Raw genomic sequence first — 15,364 nt, forward strand, 5'->3', positions numbered from 1 at the left:
ATTCTGCATGGAGCACTGGGTATTATGCACAAACAATGAATCATGGAACACTTCATCTAAAACTAATGATGTAATGTATGGGGATTAACATAAGAATAAAAAAAATCATTAAAAAAAAACATTAAAAAAAAACAACAAAAAAACAAAAAAAAAACAATAATCAGAAGATAATAAGAAAACTATATACATAAATTAGATAATGTAGATGAAATGGATGAATTCCTTAAAAAGCACAAAATGCTACAGTTAATCAAATATAAAATAGATAATTTGAGAAGCTTTATAACTTTTAGGGAAATTGAATCTACTGTGCAAAAACTTTTGAAAAACAAATCTCCAGGCCGTATGTTTCACTGGTAAATTTTATAAAATGTTCAAAGAGAAATTGCTATAAATTCTACATTAACTCTTCCAGAGAATAGAAAAGGGAACACTTTATACTACTTTTTTAATGAAGCTAATGTGACCCTGACAGTAAAAACATATAAAAAGATATCTCTTATGAATACAGATATAAAAATTCTTACCAAAATATCAGCAAACAGATTTCAGCAATATATAAAAAGAATGAAAAGAAAAAAAAGAATGATATGACACAACCCAATGGAGTTTTTTCTAAGAATGCAAGACTGGTTCTAAATGTAAAAAAGTCAATCAACATAATCTATCACACTGACAGGCTAGAAAAAAATAGATCACATAATTATATGAATATGCAAAATGCATATCAATATCCATTCATGATAAAAACTCTCAGAAAAACTTGGAATAGAAACAGAGCAGAAATTTTCTCAAACTTAAAAGCTTTTAAAAGTCTAAAAATGACATAATACTATTGATGAAAGACTGAAAGCTTTTCCCATAAGATCAGGAAAAAGGCAAGGATGTCCATTCTTATCATGGCTACTGAGCACAGTGGTGGAAATTCTAGTTAGTACAACTGGCAAGAAAAAAAAGATAAAGGCATGCTAATCAGGAAGGAAGAAATAAAATTGCCCCTATTTGTAGATAATATATGTACTGAAAATATGAAAGACTTTTAAAAAAAAATAGATGACAACAGAAAATATCCTCCTAGAACTAATCATACTAGTATTTAAGCAAGGTTGTAGCACATAATATCAATATACAAATTGTATTACTACAAAGAACAAACTGGTGGTTGCCAGAGGGGAGGGGAGTAGGGTGATGGGTGAAATGGGTGAAGGGGATTGGGAGGTATATAAGTTTCAAGTTATGGAATGAATAAATCCCAGGGCTGAAAGATACAGCATAGGGAATACATAATGTTATATGGTAACAGGTGGTGGCTACATTTGTGGTGAGGATAGCATAATGTTTCAAGTTGTCAAATCATGTTGTACACCTGAAAGTGATGTACTAATGTGTGTTGACTATACTTCAATAAAAAAAAAAATTAAAAATAAAATACCATTTACAGACTTCTGATGTCCAGTACTGCATGTTAAAAGCTTGGGAGTTGCCACTCCATCCTAATGACAAGTAAAAGGCTGAATGGACTGAAAAATCAACTCTTTGGATCTATAAGAGATGGGAGATACAGGGCAAACTGCTGTCTCCAAGACTGAAGAAACCAACAGGCAAGAAAAAAAAGAGCAGAGACTCACAAGGAAAACAGCTACAGGAAACAGTGCTGAGGTGGGAAACCTGAATTGTAATTGATGAATTGCTGGATGCTTGGTATGGACAAGTGGAAGTTATAAATTCCAGGAGGACCCAGTCATAGGGGAGCCTCCAAAATATTTTGAGATTTACTTCCAAGAGCATAACCAGGTTCCTATGGAAGATAATGAAGAAAAATCCTTGTGCTTCTAGCAAGGGGAGAGGAAAGGAACCATTCCAAAATGCTGGTAGCATTGTGTTCTTAATAAGGCCTGACTTCAGGGATAATTAGTTAATCAGAGTATAATCTGCTGGGATATTATCAGAGCCTAATTGACCTGGAAGAAGCAATAACCCAACTTCTGCTCACTCTGGCCCTGCTGTCCCACCTAAGGTTGGGGGTGGTGGTGAGAAAGAAATGAGAAACACTTGTGAGGTGTAAAGTCCAGAGGCATAGGATCGCTAAAGGACTGAGACCTAATGGTACGACTACAGAACACTTCCCTTCCCCACAAATCTCATGACCATATTACCTAAGGACATTTAAAACAGTTCCTTTTTTGTGGAGAAAGGGGAACCTCTTGCACTGTTGGTGGGAATGCAAATTGGTGCAGCCACTCTGAAAAACAAGATGGAGGTTCCGCAAAAAGATATAAATAGAACTACCCTATGATTCAGCAATTGCACTATTAGGTAATTACCCAAAGAATACAAAAATACTAATTTAAAGGGATACATGCACCCTGATGTTTATAGCAGCATTATCTACAATAGCTAAATTATGGAAACAGTTCAAATGTCCATCAGCTGATAAATGGATTAAGATGTGGTATACACACAGACACTGGAGTATTACCCATAAAAAAAATGAAATCTTGTCATCTGCAATGATGTAGATGAAACTACAGAGTATTATGCTAAGTGAAAAAGCGAAATAAGTCAGTCAGAAGAAGATAACTACCATATGATTTCACTCATATGTGGAATTTAGGAAACAAAACAAATGAGCATGGGGGGAAAAGAGAGGCAAACCAAGAAACAGACTCTTAACTTTAAAGAACAAACTGATGGTTACCAGAGGGGAGGTGGGTAGAGGGATGGGTTAAAGAGGTGATGGGGATTAAGGAGGGCACCTGTGATGAACACTGGGTGTTGAATCACTAAATTGTTCACCTGAAACTAATATTACACTGTATATTAACTAACTGGAACTTAAATAAAAACTTAAAAAAATAATCTAAAAAGAAACCCAGTTCCTTTTATCTATCAAGAAAAAAAATTACAAGGCATACTAAAAGGCAAAAAACACAATTTTATTTTTTATTTATTTTTTTTAAAGATTTATTTATTTATTTATTTATTTGAGACAGAGAGAATGAGAGAGACAGAGAGCACACGAGAGGGGGGAGGGTCAGAGGGAGAAGCAGGCTCCCTGCCGAGCAGGGAGCCCGATGCGGGACTCGATCCCAGGACTCCAGGATCATGACCTGAGCCGAAGGCAGTCGCTTAACCAACTGAGCCACCCAGGCGCCCCAATTTTAAAAGACAGAGCAAATATCAGAACCAGACAAGGCAGGGATTTTGGAATTATCAGACCAGGAATTTAAAACTAAGAATAATATGCTAAGGGTTGTAATGGATAAAGTAGATAGCATGCAAGAACAGATGGGTAATGTAAGCAGAAAGATAGAATCCAATGAAAGAACTAAAAAGAAATGCTACGCATAAAAAAACTTTGAATAGTAATGAAGAATGCCTTTGATGGGCTCATTAGTAGACGACACAGGTGAGAAAAGAATTTCTGAGCTAGAGGATATATCAACAGAACCCTTGAAAACTGCAAAGCAAAAAGAACAAAGACTGAAAACAAAATAATAAAATATCCAGGGACTGTGGGACAACTACAGAAGGTATAACATATGTGTAATGGGAATACTAGAAGAGAGAAAAGGACAGAAGAAATACTTGAAACAATAATGCTTGAGAATTTCCCCAAACTAATGTCAGACACCAAACCAAAGATTCAGGAAGCTCAGAATTTCAAGTAGGGTAAAGGCAAAAATGAAAAATAAAAAACCCCCAAACTACACCAACGCATATAATTTCAAACTACAGAAAATCAAAGAAAAAGAATCCTGAAAGAAGTCAGAGAAAAAGGCAAAACAAAATCTTACCTAAAGAGGAAAAAAGACAAGAATTACACCTGACTTTACCTCAGAAGCCATGCAAGCAAGAAGAAAGTAGAGGGAAATATTTAAAGTGTTGCAAGAAAAGAACAACCAAGTTAGAATTCTGTACACTGTCAAATTATCCTTTTAAAAGTGCAGGAGAAATAGAGGCTTCTCAAATAAAAATTGAGGGTATTTGTTGCCAGTAGATCTGCCTTGCAAGAAATGTTAAAAGAAGTTCTTTAGAGAAAAGGGAAATAATATAGGTCCTTTCATAGAGTATAAAAGACAGAATAAGTGAAAGTAAAATAAATTTTTATTTTTCTTATTCTTAATTGATCTAACATATAACAGTTTGTTCAAAATTATAACACCAATAATATATTCAGTTATATATGCTTATATATATATCTTACGTGTATATGTATGCTTATATATATAAGTGAAATGAGTGACAGCAATAATACAAAGGATGGAGGAAGGAATTAGGATAATTTTATTATAAGGTATTCACACTATTTGTGAAATAGTATGATGTTATTTGAAAGCGGACTTTGGTTAATTGTAAATGTATACTGTAAACTCTAGGGCAACCACAAAAAAAGTAAAACAAGAAGTATAGTCAATATGCTAAGAAAGGAGAAAAAAACAGAATCATAAATAAGGCTCAATTAAAACAAATGAAAGGCAGAAAAAGCAAAAGATAAAAATAGAAATGAAGAACAGCAACAAATAGGAAACAGTATTGAATATGGCAGACATTAATCCAACAATATTAATAATCACTATGGATGTCAATGGTCTAAATGCACCAATTAAAAGACAGAGATTGTTAGACTCCCAAGTGCATGTTGTCTAGAAGAGACCCACTTTAAACAAAGATACATATAGGATAGGTTAAATGTAAATGGATATAGAAAAACATATCATGCTAACATTAATCAAAAAAAGCAGGAGTAACTGTATTAGTTTCAGACAGTTATCTGTGCTAAAGAAGGACATTTATAATGATAAATGGTCAATACCCCAAGAATACATAATGATTTTAACGTGCATGCACCTAACAACACAGTGTCAAACTTGTGAGGTAAAAGCTAAAAACTGCAAAGAGAAATAAGTCCACTATCATACTTAAAGACTGCAACACCCCTCTGTCAGAAATGGACAGACCCAGGAGTATCTGAGCAGAAAATGAGTAAGGACAAGCTTGAACTCAACAACTCCATCACACAACTGGGTATAACTGACATCTCTATACTACTTCACCCAGTAATGGCAGAATATACATTCTTCTAAAGCTCATGTGAAACATTCACCAAGGTAGACCACTTTTTGGGCCATAACACACACCTTGGCAAATTTAAAAGGATTGAAATTCTACAGTGTCTACTTTCAGACCACAATTGAATTAAAATAAAAATCAGTAACAATGACTGGAAAATCCCAGAATATGTAGAGAATAAACAGCACACTTTTAAATAACACTTGGGTCAAAGAGAAATATCAAGAGAAATTTTGAAATATTTTGAAGCAAATAAAAATGAAAGGGGGTAGGGGAATTGACAAAACAGGTGAAGGGGATTAAGAAGTATAAATTTCTAGTTATCAAATAAATAAGACAAAGAAATGAAAATTTAAAAAAAATAGGGAGAGAGGAAGGAGGAGAGGGAGAGATAGAAGGAGAGAGAAACTTTAAACTTTGAAATGCAGAGAAAGCAGTGCTTAGAGGGAAATTTATAGCACTGAATACAAATATTACTAAAAATAAAGATCTTAAATCAATCATCTGAATTTCCACCTTAAGAAAACAGAAAAATAAAAAGAAAAAAGAAAAATAAAATAAAATTAATTCAAAGTAAGCAGAATAGAAATAACAATTAGAGAGGAAATCAATGAAATGGAAAATTGGCAACCAATAGAAAAAATCTACAAAATTGAAACTAGTTCTTTGAAATGATAAATAAAACTGATAAACCTCTAGCCAGGCTAAGTAAAAAAGAGAATACACAAACTATAAATATTAGAAATAAAAGAGAGGACATCAAGAGAGGACATCACTACAGTTCCTACGCACATTAAAAAGACAAGAATACTTTGAACAACTCCATACCCATAAATTTGATAACCTAGATGAAACGGACTATTATTTTAAAAAATGTAATCTGCCAAAACTCACATAAGAAGAAATAGACAATCTAGATAGGCCTATTAACTTCTATTAAGGAAATTGAATCAATAATTAATAATCTTCCAAATAGGAAGCACCAGGCTTGGATGTATTCAATAGTGAATTCTACCAAACATTTAAGGAAGAAATTACTCCAATTCTCTATAATCTCTTAAAGAAGATGCAGAGGAAATACTTCCAAACTCATTCTATGAGGCTGGTATTACCCTAATGCCAAACAAAGCAAAGACACTGGAAGGAAAAAAAAAACAAACTACACACCAATGTTTCAAAAATCCTCAACAAAATATTAGCATATTGAATCCATTATGTGTAAAAAATTATACACCACGACCAAGCAGGATTAATCCCGGGTATGCATGGCAGGTTCAACATTTCAAAATCAATTAATGTAATTCATCACAGGCTAAAAAAGAGAAGTCACATGATCATATCAATAGGTGCAGAACAAGCATTTGACAAAATCCTACACCCATTTGTGATCAAAACTCAGTAAACTAGAAATAGAGTGTGGACACGAGGGAAACATCCTCAACTTGATAAAAAAAAATCTATAAAAACCTACAGCTAATATATTACTTAATGGTGAAAAACTCTTAGCTTTCTCAGTAAGGTTAAGTATGATATCCCCTCTCACCACTCCTTTTCAACACTATACTGGAAATTTTAGTTAATGCAATAGGACAAGAAAAGGAAATAAAGAGTATACAAACTGGGAAGGAAGAAACAAAACTGCCTTTGTTTATAGATGACATGGTCATCTATGTACAAAAGCCAAAAGAATCATCAATAAAAAACCTTCTGGAACTAATAAGTAATTACAGCAAGTTTGCAGAATACAAGGTTAATATGCGAAAGCCAATCATTTTCCTATATACTGGCAATAAACAACCGAAACTTGAAATTAAAACACAATACCAGTTACCTTAGCAGTGCCCAAATGAAAAAATTATAATCTAAAAAAAATCTGTATAATACCTATATAAGGAAAACTCAAAGACTCAGTGATATCAACAAAGAACTAAATAAAGTTCCTATCCCATGTTCCTGGATTAGAAGACTGAATATTGTCAGAATGTCAGTTCTTCCTGGCTTGATCTGTAGAGTCAATGGAAATCTGATTCAAAATTCCAGCAAATTATTTAATGGATATCTATAGACTGATTCTAAAGTGTCTATGGAGAGGCAAAGGATTCAAAATAGTCAACAAAACATTGAAGGAGAATGAAGTTAGAGGACTTATATTAACAGACTCTGATTCTTTCTATAAAGTTATAGTAATCAAGATAGTGTGGTACTGGTGAAAGAACAGCAAATAAATGAATGGAAGAGAATAGAGAGCCCAGAAATGTAGACACACATAAATATAGCCAACTGATTTCTGACAAAGGAGCAGAAGCAATACAATGGAGCAAAGATAATCTTTTCAACAAATGGTACTGGAACAACTGGACATCTACATGCAAAAAAAAAAAAAATGAATCTAGATACAAACTTTACATCCTTCTAAAAAATTAACTCAAAATGGATCACAGAACAAAATGGAAAACATCTGTAATCTCTCATTTCTTATGATGCCTTGATTTTTGTGTTTTGTCACCTTTTTTTTTTATGTGTATGACCTAACTTCCCTAGAATTCTAAACTCCTTAGAAGTTAGATAGAATCTAACTTCCTGAGAAATCTGTAAGGTCTAAGTTCAAGCAGAATCCCTTGAGAGATAATTTACTTCTGTCAATTGCTTAAGACATTTTCAACCCAAAGCCACTTTAAATTTTCCCTTGTTTGATGCTTCTCATACTGCATAAGTAGTCCCAACATGAGCCATCACGAGGTTATGAGATAGAGAGAACAGCTGGACTCAACTCCCTTCCAAAGTTAAGGAGATACCTGAAGGATCATTCTTTTTTTTTTTTCAGGCAAGAAAACCTTTTATTTTAAACCACAAATAGTCAGCAGGTGGCCACAACTATCCATGTTTCATTAAAATCACATAAAACCTAGGTACAAAAACACCACTGATTATTGCTCTAGAAAAACTATGTAAAAATGTAAATACGCACACTAACAACACCACAGTATGCACAGGACTCGATTTTTAAAGCAAGCGCATGGAATGCTGAAGGATCATTCTTAAAAATACACTAAATTGATCCTGTGCTCTAGATGTTATGATCTATAAGTGAACTAAATCTTCATAGAATTGCTATGCTCTGTGCAAGGATCTAAAGATACTGTAAGGAACCTGAAACACGTTATTCAGGTTGTGTATTATATGACTCATGATGAATGGGTCTCAGCTAGGATAAAACTCTTAGGGGGCTTATAATATAGAGCAAACTATACATGCTGGGTGGGAGGAGGGGAAAGCTGTCAGCTGGAGGTGACCATTCACCCCAAGTGTGTCTCATTTGTCTTTTACAACCTGGTGCACTTCCTCTGATATTGAATCTGGATGTTGTGCCTGAAGTATTGTAGAGCTGTCCCAAGAAAATGTACATGCTGTGTATGTTGTATTTCCTATCCTAAAGCATATTTTAAAAATTGTGGTAAAATACACATACCATAATATTTATTATTTTAATTAATTTTAAGTGCATAGTTCATTGACTTAACTACATTAAAGTTATTGTGCAACCATCATCACTGTCCATCTCCAGAACTTTTTCGTCATCCTACACTGATACTCTGTGCCCATCCTATACTGATACTCTGTGCCCATTCCTGTTCTAGCCTTCCAGCCCCTGGTAACCATGTTCTACTTTCTATATATTTGGCTATTCTAGATACCTCATACAAGTGAAATCAATATTTGTCCTTTTTGTGTCTGGCTTATTTCACTCAGCATGTCTCCAAGATTCATCCATGTTGTGTCATATATCAGCAGCTCATTCATTTTTAAGGCTAATATTCTATTGTATATATATAACACATTTTGTTTATCCATTCATCTGTCAATGGACTTTAAGTTGCTTCTACCTTTTGGCTATTGTGAATAATGCTGCTATGAACACTGGTGTACAAGTATCTGTTCAAGTCTTTGCTTTCAGTTGCTCTGGGTTCCACCCAGAAGGGGAATTACTGCACCATATGGTAATTCTGTTTAATTTTTTTGAAAAACTTCCATACTGCTTTGAACAATGGCTACATCATTTTACATTCCCACCAGCAATGCACAGGGATCCCAATTTTTCCACATCCTTACCAACACTTTTTATTTTGTTTGTTCATTTATAATAGCTATCCTAGTGGGTGTGAGGTAGTATCTCATTGTGGTTTTGATTAACATATCTCCAATGATTAGTGCCTTGAACACTTCATGTGCTTATTGGCCATTTGGAGAAATAATCTATTTCTTTGGAGAAATATCTATTCATCTTTAAATTGGGTTGTTTTTGTGTTGGAGTTCTTTATATATTCTGGATGTTAAATCCTTATCAGATACATGATTTGCAATGTTTTCTCCCATTCTGACATTTTACTTGGTTGATAGTGTCCTTTAAGTCACAAAGGTTTTAATGCTGATAAAGTCCAATTAAGCCTCTTTTTTGTTGTTGCCTGTAATGTTGGTGTCATATTCAAGAAAACCACTGCCAAATCTAATGTCATGAAGCTCTTCCTGATGTTTTCTTTCATGAGTTTTATAATTTTAGTTCTTACATTTAGGTCTTTGATACATTTTGAGTTAATTTTAGTATATGGTGTTAGGTAAGGGTACAACTTCATTCTTTTGCCTGTGGATATCCAGTTCTCCCAATACCATTTGTCGAAGACTGTCTTTTCCTTATTGAATTGTCTTGGTACCCTTCTCAAGATTCATTTGACCTTATATGCAAAGGTTTATTTCTGGCCTCTCTATTTGATTCCATTGGCCTAAAAATCTGACTTAATACCAGTACAACTTTTTTGATTATTGTAACTTGCAGTCAGTTTGATAACAGGGAGTGGGAGTCCTCCTGCTTTGTTGTTCTTTTTCCAGGTTGTTTTGTCTCTTTGGGGCCCCTGGAGATTCCATATAAATTTTAGAATGGATTTTTCTATTTATGCAAAAAGTTATGTTGCTGTATTTTGATAGGGATTGAATTAAATCTGCAAACTGCTTTGGGTAATGACAACTTAATATTAAGTCTTTCAAACCATAAACATGGGGTTTATTTCCATTCATTTAAATCTTCTTTAATTTCTGTCAGCAAAGTTTTATAGTTTTCAGTGTACAAGTCTCTCACCTCCTTGATTAAGTTAATTACTAAGTATTTTATTCTTTTTGATGAGATTTTAAGTGGAATTGTTTTCAAAATTTCCTTTTTGCATTTTTCATTGTTAATATATGGGAACACAACTGATTTTTGCATGTTGATTATGTATCTTCAACTCTGCTGAATATGTGTATTGGTTCTAATAGAGTGTGTGTGTGTGTGTGTGTGTGTAATTGTTAGGGTTTTTTACAAATAAGATCATGTTAAACAGAGATAAATTTACTTCTCCCTTCCCAATTTAGATACCTTTTATTTCTTTTTCCTGCCTAATGTTTTGGCTACAACTTCTAATAGCATGTTTAATGAAAGCAGCAAAAGTGTGCATCCTGCTCTTATTCTTGCTTTGGAGCAAAAGTTTTGTCTCTCACCATTATGATGTTAGATGTATGTTTTTTAATATAAGCCTTAATTATGTTAAGGTAGTTTCTTTCTATTCCCAGTTTGTTGAGTGTCATTAATATGAAAACATGCTGAATTTTGTCAAATGCTTTTTCTGTATGTGGTATATCACACATATGTAATATACTGTGATATATTTCATTGATTGCTTTTCATATGTTGAAACATCCTTGCATTCTGGGGATGTATTACACTTGGTCATGGTGTATAGTCCTTTTAAAATATTGCTGAATTTGTTTTGCTATCATTTTGTTGAAGATTTTTACATCAATGTTCAAAGAGGATACTGGTCTGTAGTTTTCTTGTAGTTTTTCATCAGGCTTTGGTATCAAGGCAATGCTGGTCCCATAGAATTAGTTAGGAAGTATTCCCTTTTCCTCCATTTTTTGGAAGAATTTGAGAAGGACTGGTGTCTGTTTTTCTTTAAATGTGTGGTATAATTCTCCAGTGAAGCCATCTGGTACAGTCATTTTATTTGTAGGTAGGTTTTTGATTACTGATTCAATCTCCTTACTAATTACAGATCTATATGGATTTTCTATTTTTTTCTGATTCAATCTGAGTAGGTTTTGTGTTTGTAGGAATTCTTCCATTTCATCTAGGGTATCCAATTTATTGACATACAGTTATTCATAGTATTCTCTTATAGTCCTTTTTATTTCTATAGAATTGGCAGTGATGTCCCCATTTTTGTTCTGAGTTTAGTAATTTGAGTCAGGTCTCTTTTTTTTCTTAGTCAATATAGCTAAAAATTTTCAGTTTTGTTGATCTTCTCAAAGAGTCAATATTCAGTTTAATTGATTTTCTGTATTATTGTTCCATTTTCTATTTTATTTATTTCTGCCTTAATCTTTATTATTTTCTTCCTTCTTCTAGCTTTGGGTTTAATTTGTTCCTTGTCTAGTTCCTTAAATTTTAATGTTATGTAGTTGTTTCTGAGGTCTTCCTTTTTTTAAAAAAAGATTTTGTTTATTTGTCAGAGAGAGAGCAAGCGAGCACAAGCAGGGGGAGTGACGACAAGTAGAGGGAAAAGCAGGCTCCCCACTGAGCAAGGAGCCCCAGGACTCTGGGATTATGACCTAAGGCAAAGGCAGACATTTAACCAACTGAGCCGCCCAGGCATCCCATGAGATCTTTCTTTTTTTAATGTAAAAAAGAAGGGTTTTCTTTTTTAACCCATTTACAGCTCTAACTTCCCTGTTAGTATTGTTTTCCGTGAATCACTTAAGTTTTGGTAGGAAACATAGGGCCAGAAAACAGTGGAATAATATTTTTTAAAGTGCTGAAAGAAAATAACTGCCAATCCAGAATTCTATATCTAGTGAAAATATCCTTCAGGAATGACGGTAGAATGAAGATATTTCCAGATGGAGGAAAGCTACTAAAAGGTTTTGTCAGCAGACTTGCTCTCAGCCAATAACAATACCATAACTGTGGTCAACACTTAAATAAGACTTACTATGAATCAGTTGTTGTTCTAAGCATTTTATATGAACTCACTTAATCTAAAAGGTTAGTACTATTAACATCCTCATATACAGATGAGAAAAAAAAAAACAAACAAACCAAAAAAATGTTAAGTAGCTAGTAAGCAGTAGAGCCAGAATGGAACGCAAGCAATCTGGCTTCAGAGATGATGGTCTTAACTATTACTTGGTACTATCCTGTAACTGACTTGCACAAAGTAACTGGAGGATATTTCATCACATAGATGAAAACCATTTTAAACAGATTTAGTAATTAAAAAAATTTTTATTTAATGCTGCTCTCTAGAGATAAAAATAGGAAGGCAAGGAAACAACTTTGATATATTACTTTGAAAAAAGTTCTATAGAATTAGGATGAAACACTGATTTATCAACAGTAATCATACAATAAACATTTTTTGAGTACTTACTATGTGTCAGGAGTTGTTTTGGGGTCTGAGGATATAAAAATGAACATGAAAAAGTTCCTGTTCTTAGGGATTTTATACAAATTAGGTTATACAAATAAGTACATAATTGCAATATAGCATGTGCTATAATAGAAGCACGTACAAATCCCAAGGAAGATACAAGGTAAAAATGCTGTAGAAAGTAAGCATCAGTATAATCATGGCTGTTTTAAAATAGTAATTTTTTAAAAGCCTAGAAAATGTTCACAAAAAATGAACATTTAGGAAAATATTCCACAATTTCTTATGCATAACTCATACAGACTACTATCTCTGTTTTAAATTTGTAAATAAACTCTCAGTTAAATCAGCAATGAACAGGAAAAAAAAAAGCCACAAGAATCTGTTACCATGCTGTGTATTTATTTTAATTTTCAAAGCCTTCAGCATAAAGACGATGGACTTATTCTAAAGTACTTAGAATCAACTCCTGCTGATTAATTTTCTATCACTCAGCAGTCATGTGGATTCAGAAGGTAGAAGAGGAATTAATCCAGAAAATTCTTTCAATAAGACAAAAAGTGCTATTTCTATACTGTATCAAGAAAGCTATAAAGAGGGCGCCTGGGTGGCTCAGTCGTTAGGCGTCTGCCTTCGGCTCAGGTCATGATCCCAGGGTCCTGGGATCGAGTTCCACATCGGGCTCCCTGCTCTGTGGGAAGCCTGCTTCTCCCTCTCCCACTCCCCCTGCTTGTGTTCCTGCTCTCGCTATCTCTCTCTCTGTCAAATAAATAAATAAAATCTTTAAAAAAGAAAGCTATAAAGAGTTACTTTAACAGTTGCAAAGGATAAGTTCTCCAGCTAAACTGTGGGATCTTTAAGGTGAGGGCCATGTCATAATTTTCTTTCTATCCTTAGTATCTCTGATGGTTAATTTGGGGCCTAGAAAATAGAGTATTTATGTTTGCTGAATTAGATTTTTATTACAAAAGAATTAACAAGAGACGAAGTTTAATTTTTTCTTGACTATATCCTTGTATGTCAAGAAAGAGTTCTTTTATGTTCAAATGTCACTACTTAATTCCATAGAGAAAAGGATCAAATGTGACCCTTGACCTCAGAAGTGTAGGGAATGTAAGTATGTTTAAAAAAAGAACAGCAAAGGGGTGCCTGGGTGGAGCAGTTGATTGAGCCTCTGACTCTCACTTTTGGCTCAGGTCTGATCTCAGGGTCATGAGATCGAGCCCTGCATTGGGCTCTGTGCTCAGCATGGAGTCTGCTTGAGTTTCTCTCTCCTTCTTCCTCTGCCCTTCCCCCCTGTATTTTCTCTCTGAAATAAATAAATAAATCTTAAAAAAAAAAAAAAAGAACAGCATAGAAGAATGATAAGTTCCTTAAAGATCAGCATGGACTTTTAAATTTAAAATTTCTACATGCTATTGTAATTCTTTTTTGCTCTTATTTAAATTAAATGTTATAATATAGTACCTATGACAGCAAAAAGAATACAGTAACTAATGACCAATTCACATTTCCCTGTAGCTGTGTTTCAAGTGTCTGCGATTAATGGGATATAAACCCTAAGTAACAGAAACGGCATTATTATTCATATTCCATGTGCTATGTAGATATACTTAGTTTTGTATTCATATTTCACACAGGATGAATAAATGGCTATACATAATGATTATGAAACCATGCAATTATAAAGTGGCTGTGTATTTTTAGATTGCTCTGAGATCAACTGCCTATTATTCAGTGCTCATTAAATCAATAGATTCTAAGTTGATACTTCTGTCTTTAACTTAAATGATGTATGCTGTCCTCATTAAAGGAGATTTTAATCTAAGAGTAACTAAAACAATAACATCACACAGAGAATCGATGTCACCATCTATGTCAACAAAGCCATAGTTTTAAATATACTAACATAATATACTACTAATATACTATTAATTCAGCTTCTTTTTATGACCACACATGAATATGCCTTTTTACAAATTCCTACCATATAAGAATAACTTATTGAAAAAAACCTCTACTGTTTTGTTTTATTAAATTAGCATTTGATGACAATTAATGATTATTAATTGATGATTACAAATAATCACACACAAAAATAATTTTACATCTTAATAAACTGGACTCCTCTCTGGGTTTGGATTGACACCTTTTAGCAAAATATAATATTTTCTAAAAGTTTAAACATAATATGTAAAAAAAAACTTGAGGGAAAATGGTCAAGATTTAGATAGGATACTAAGACTCTGAACTCTGGGGAAAAAAGGGAGCAAATTTAAGTGTTATTGACTGAAGTTTCTTATGTTTATCAGTCTATTGCAGTGATTAGTGGTATGGAATTAATTTTCTTTGCAACATGTTAGTGACTTTCTTACCTAGAAAGCATGCCCAGAGGTGTAACATTAAGTGATCCCATCAGCATTGCCAGGGCCATCCCTGGCGCTTCCCGTTCTATTACTTCTTTTGTGGCCTGTAATTAAAGATTAAATAGCAGACTGAGTGAAGTTAGCCAAAAATAAGGAAGGCAGAGTAGTAAAATTAACTTAAAAATAATTATAAATCATACTTTTTATTGACCATACTTTGTAGTTCCCTAAACATTGTTTTTAAGGTATCAAGACTCAGTTCTTCGGGACTAGTGAATAAAAGCTAAGAACCAGGACATCCAGGGAAATTTTATACATTAGCAGACCCTTCTTATCTCTTATAACTCAGAGGTATTTGATGTAAGTCCCATCTAATAACCTAAATTTTAAGATGTAGACTTAGATTGCTATAATAGCTCAACAGACTTTCATAGGGCAAGAAATTTGGGTACTTTTTGACTATTACGC

The 15,364-nt window shown here is 33.5% G+C and overlaps 1 protein-coding gene across 1 annotated transcript in view; it reads right to left on the reverse strand.

Moving 5' to 3' along the window:
* The window catches only part of GPHN (gephyrin), a 515,857-nt gene that overhangs the window by 226,601 nt on the left and 273,892 nt on the right, over window positions 1–15,364 (reverse strand). Inside the window, exon 5 of the mRNA XM_081829751.1 lies at window positions 14,906–15,000. Within this exon, the coding sequence (XP_081685877.1) occupies window positions 14,906–15,000 (95 nt within the window). The remainder of the gene's footprint in view (window positions 1–14,905; window positions 15,001–15,364) is intronic.

This window comes from Leptonychotes weddellii, chromosome 9, assembly GCF_054177405.1.
Source record: "Leptonychotes weddellii isolate Sample4059 chromosome 9, ASM5417740v2, whole genome shotgun sequence".
In the NCBI taxonomy this organism is placed as follows: Eukaryota; Metazoa; Chordata; class Mammalia; order Carnivora; family Phocidae; genus Leptonychotes; species Leptonychotes weddellii.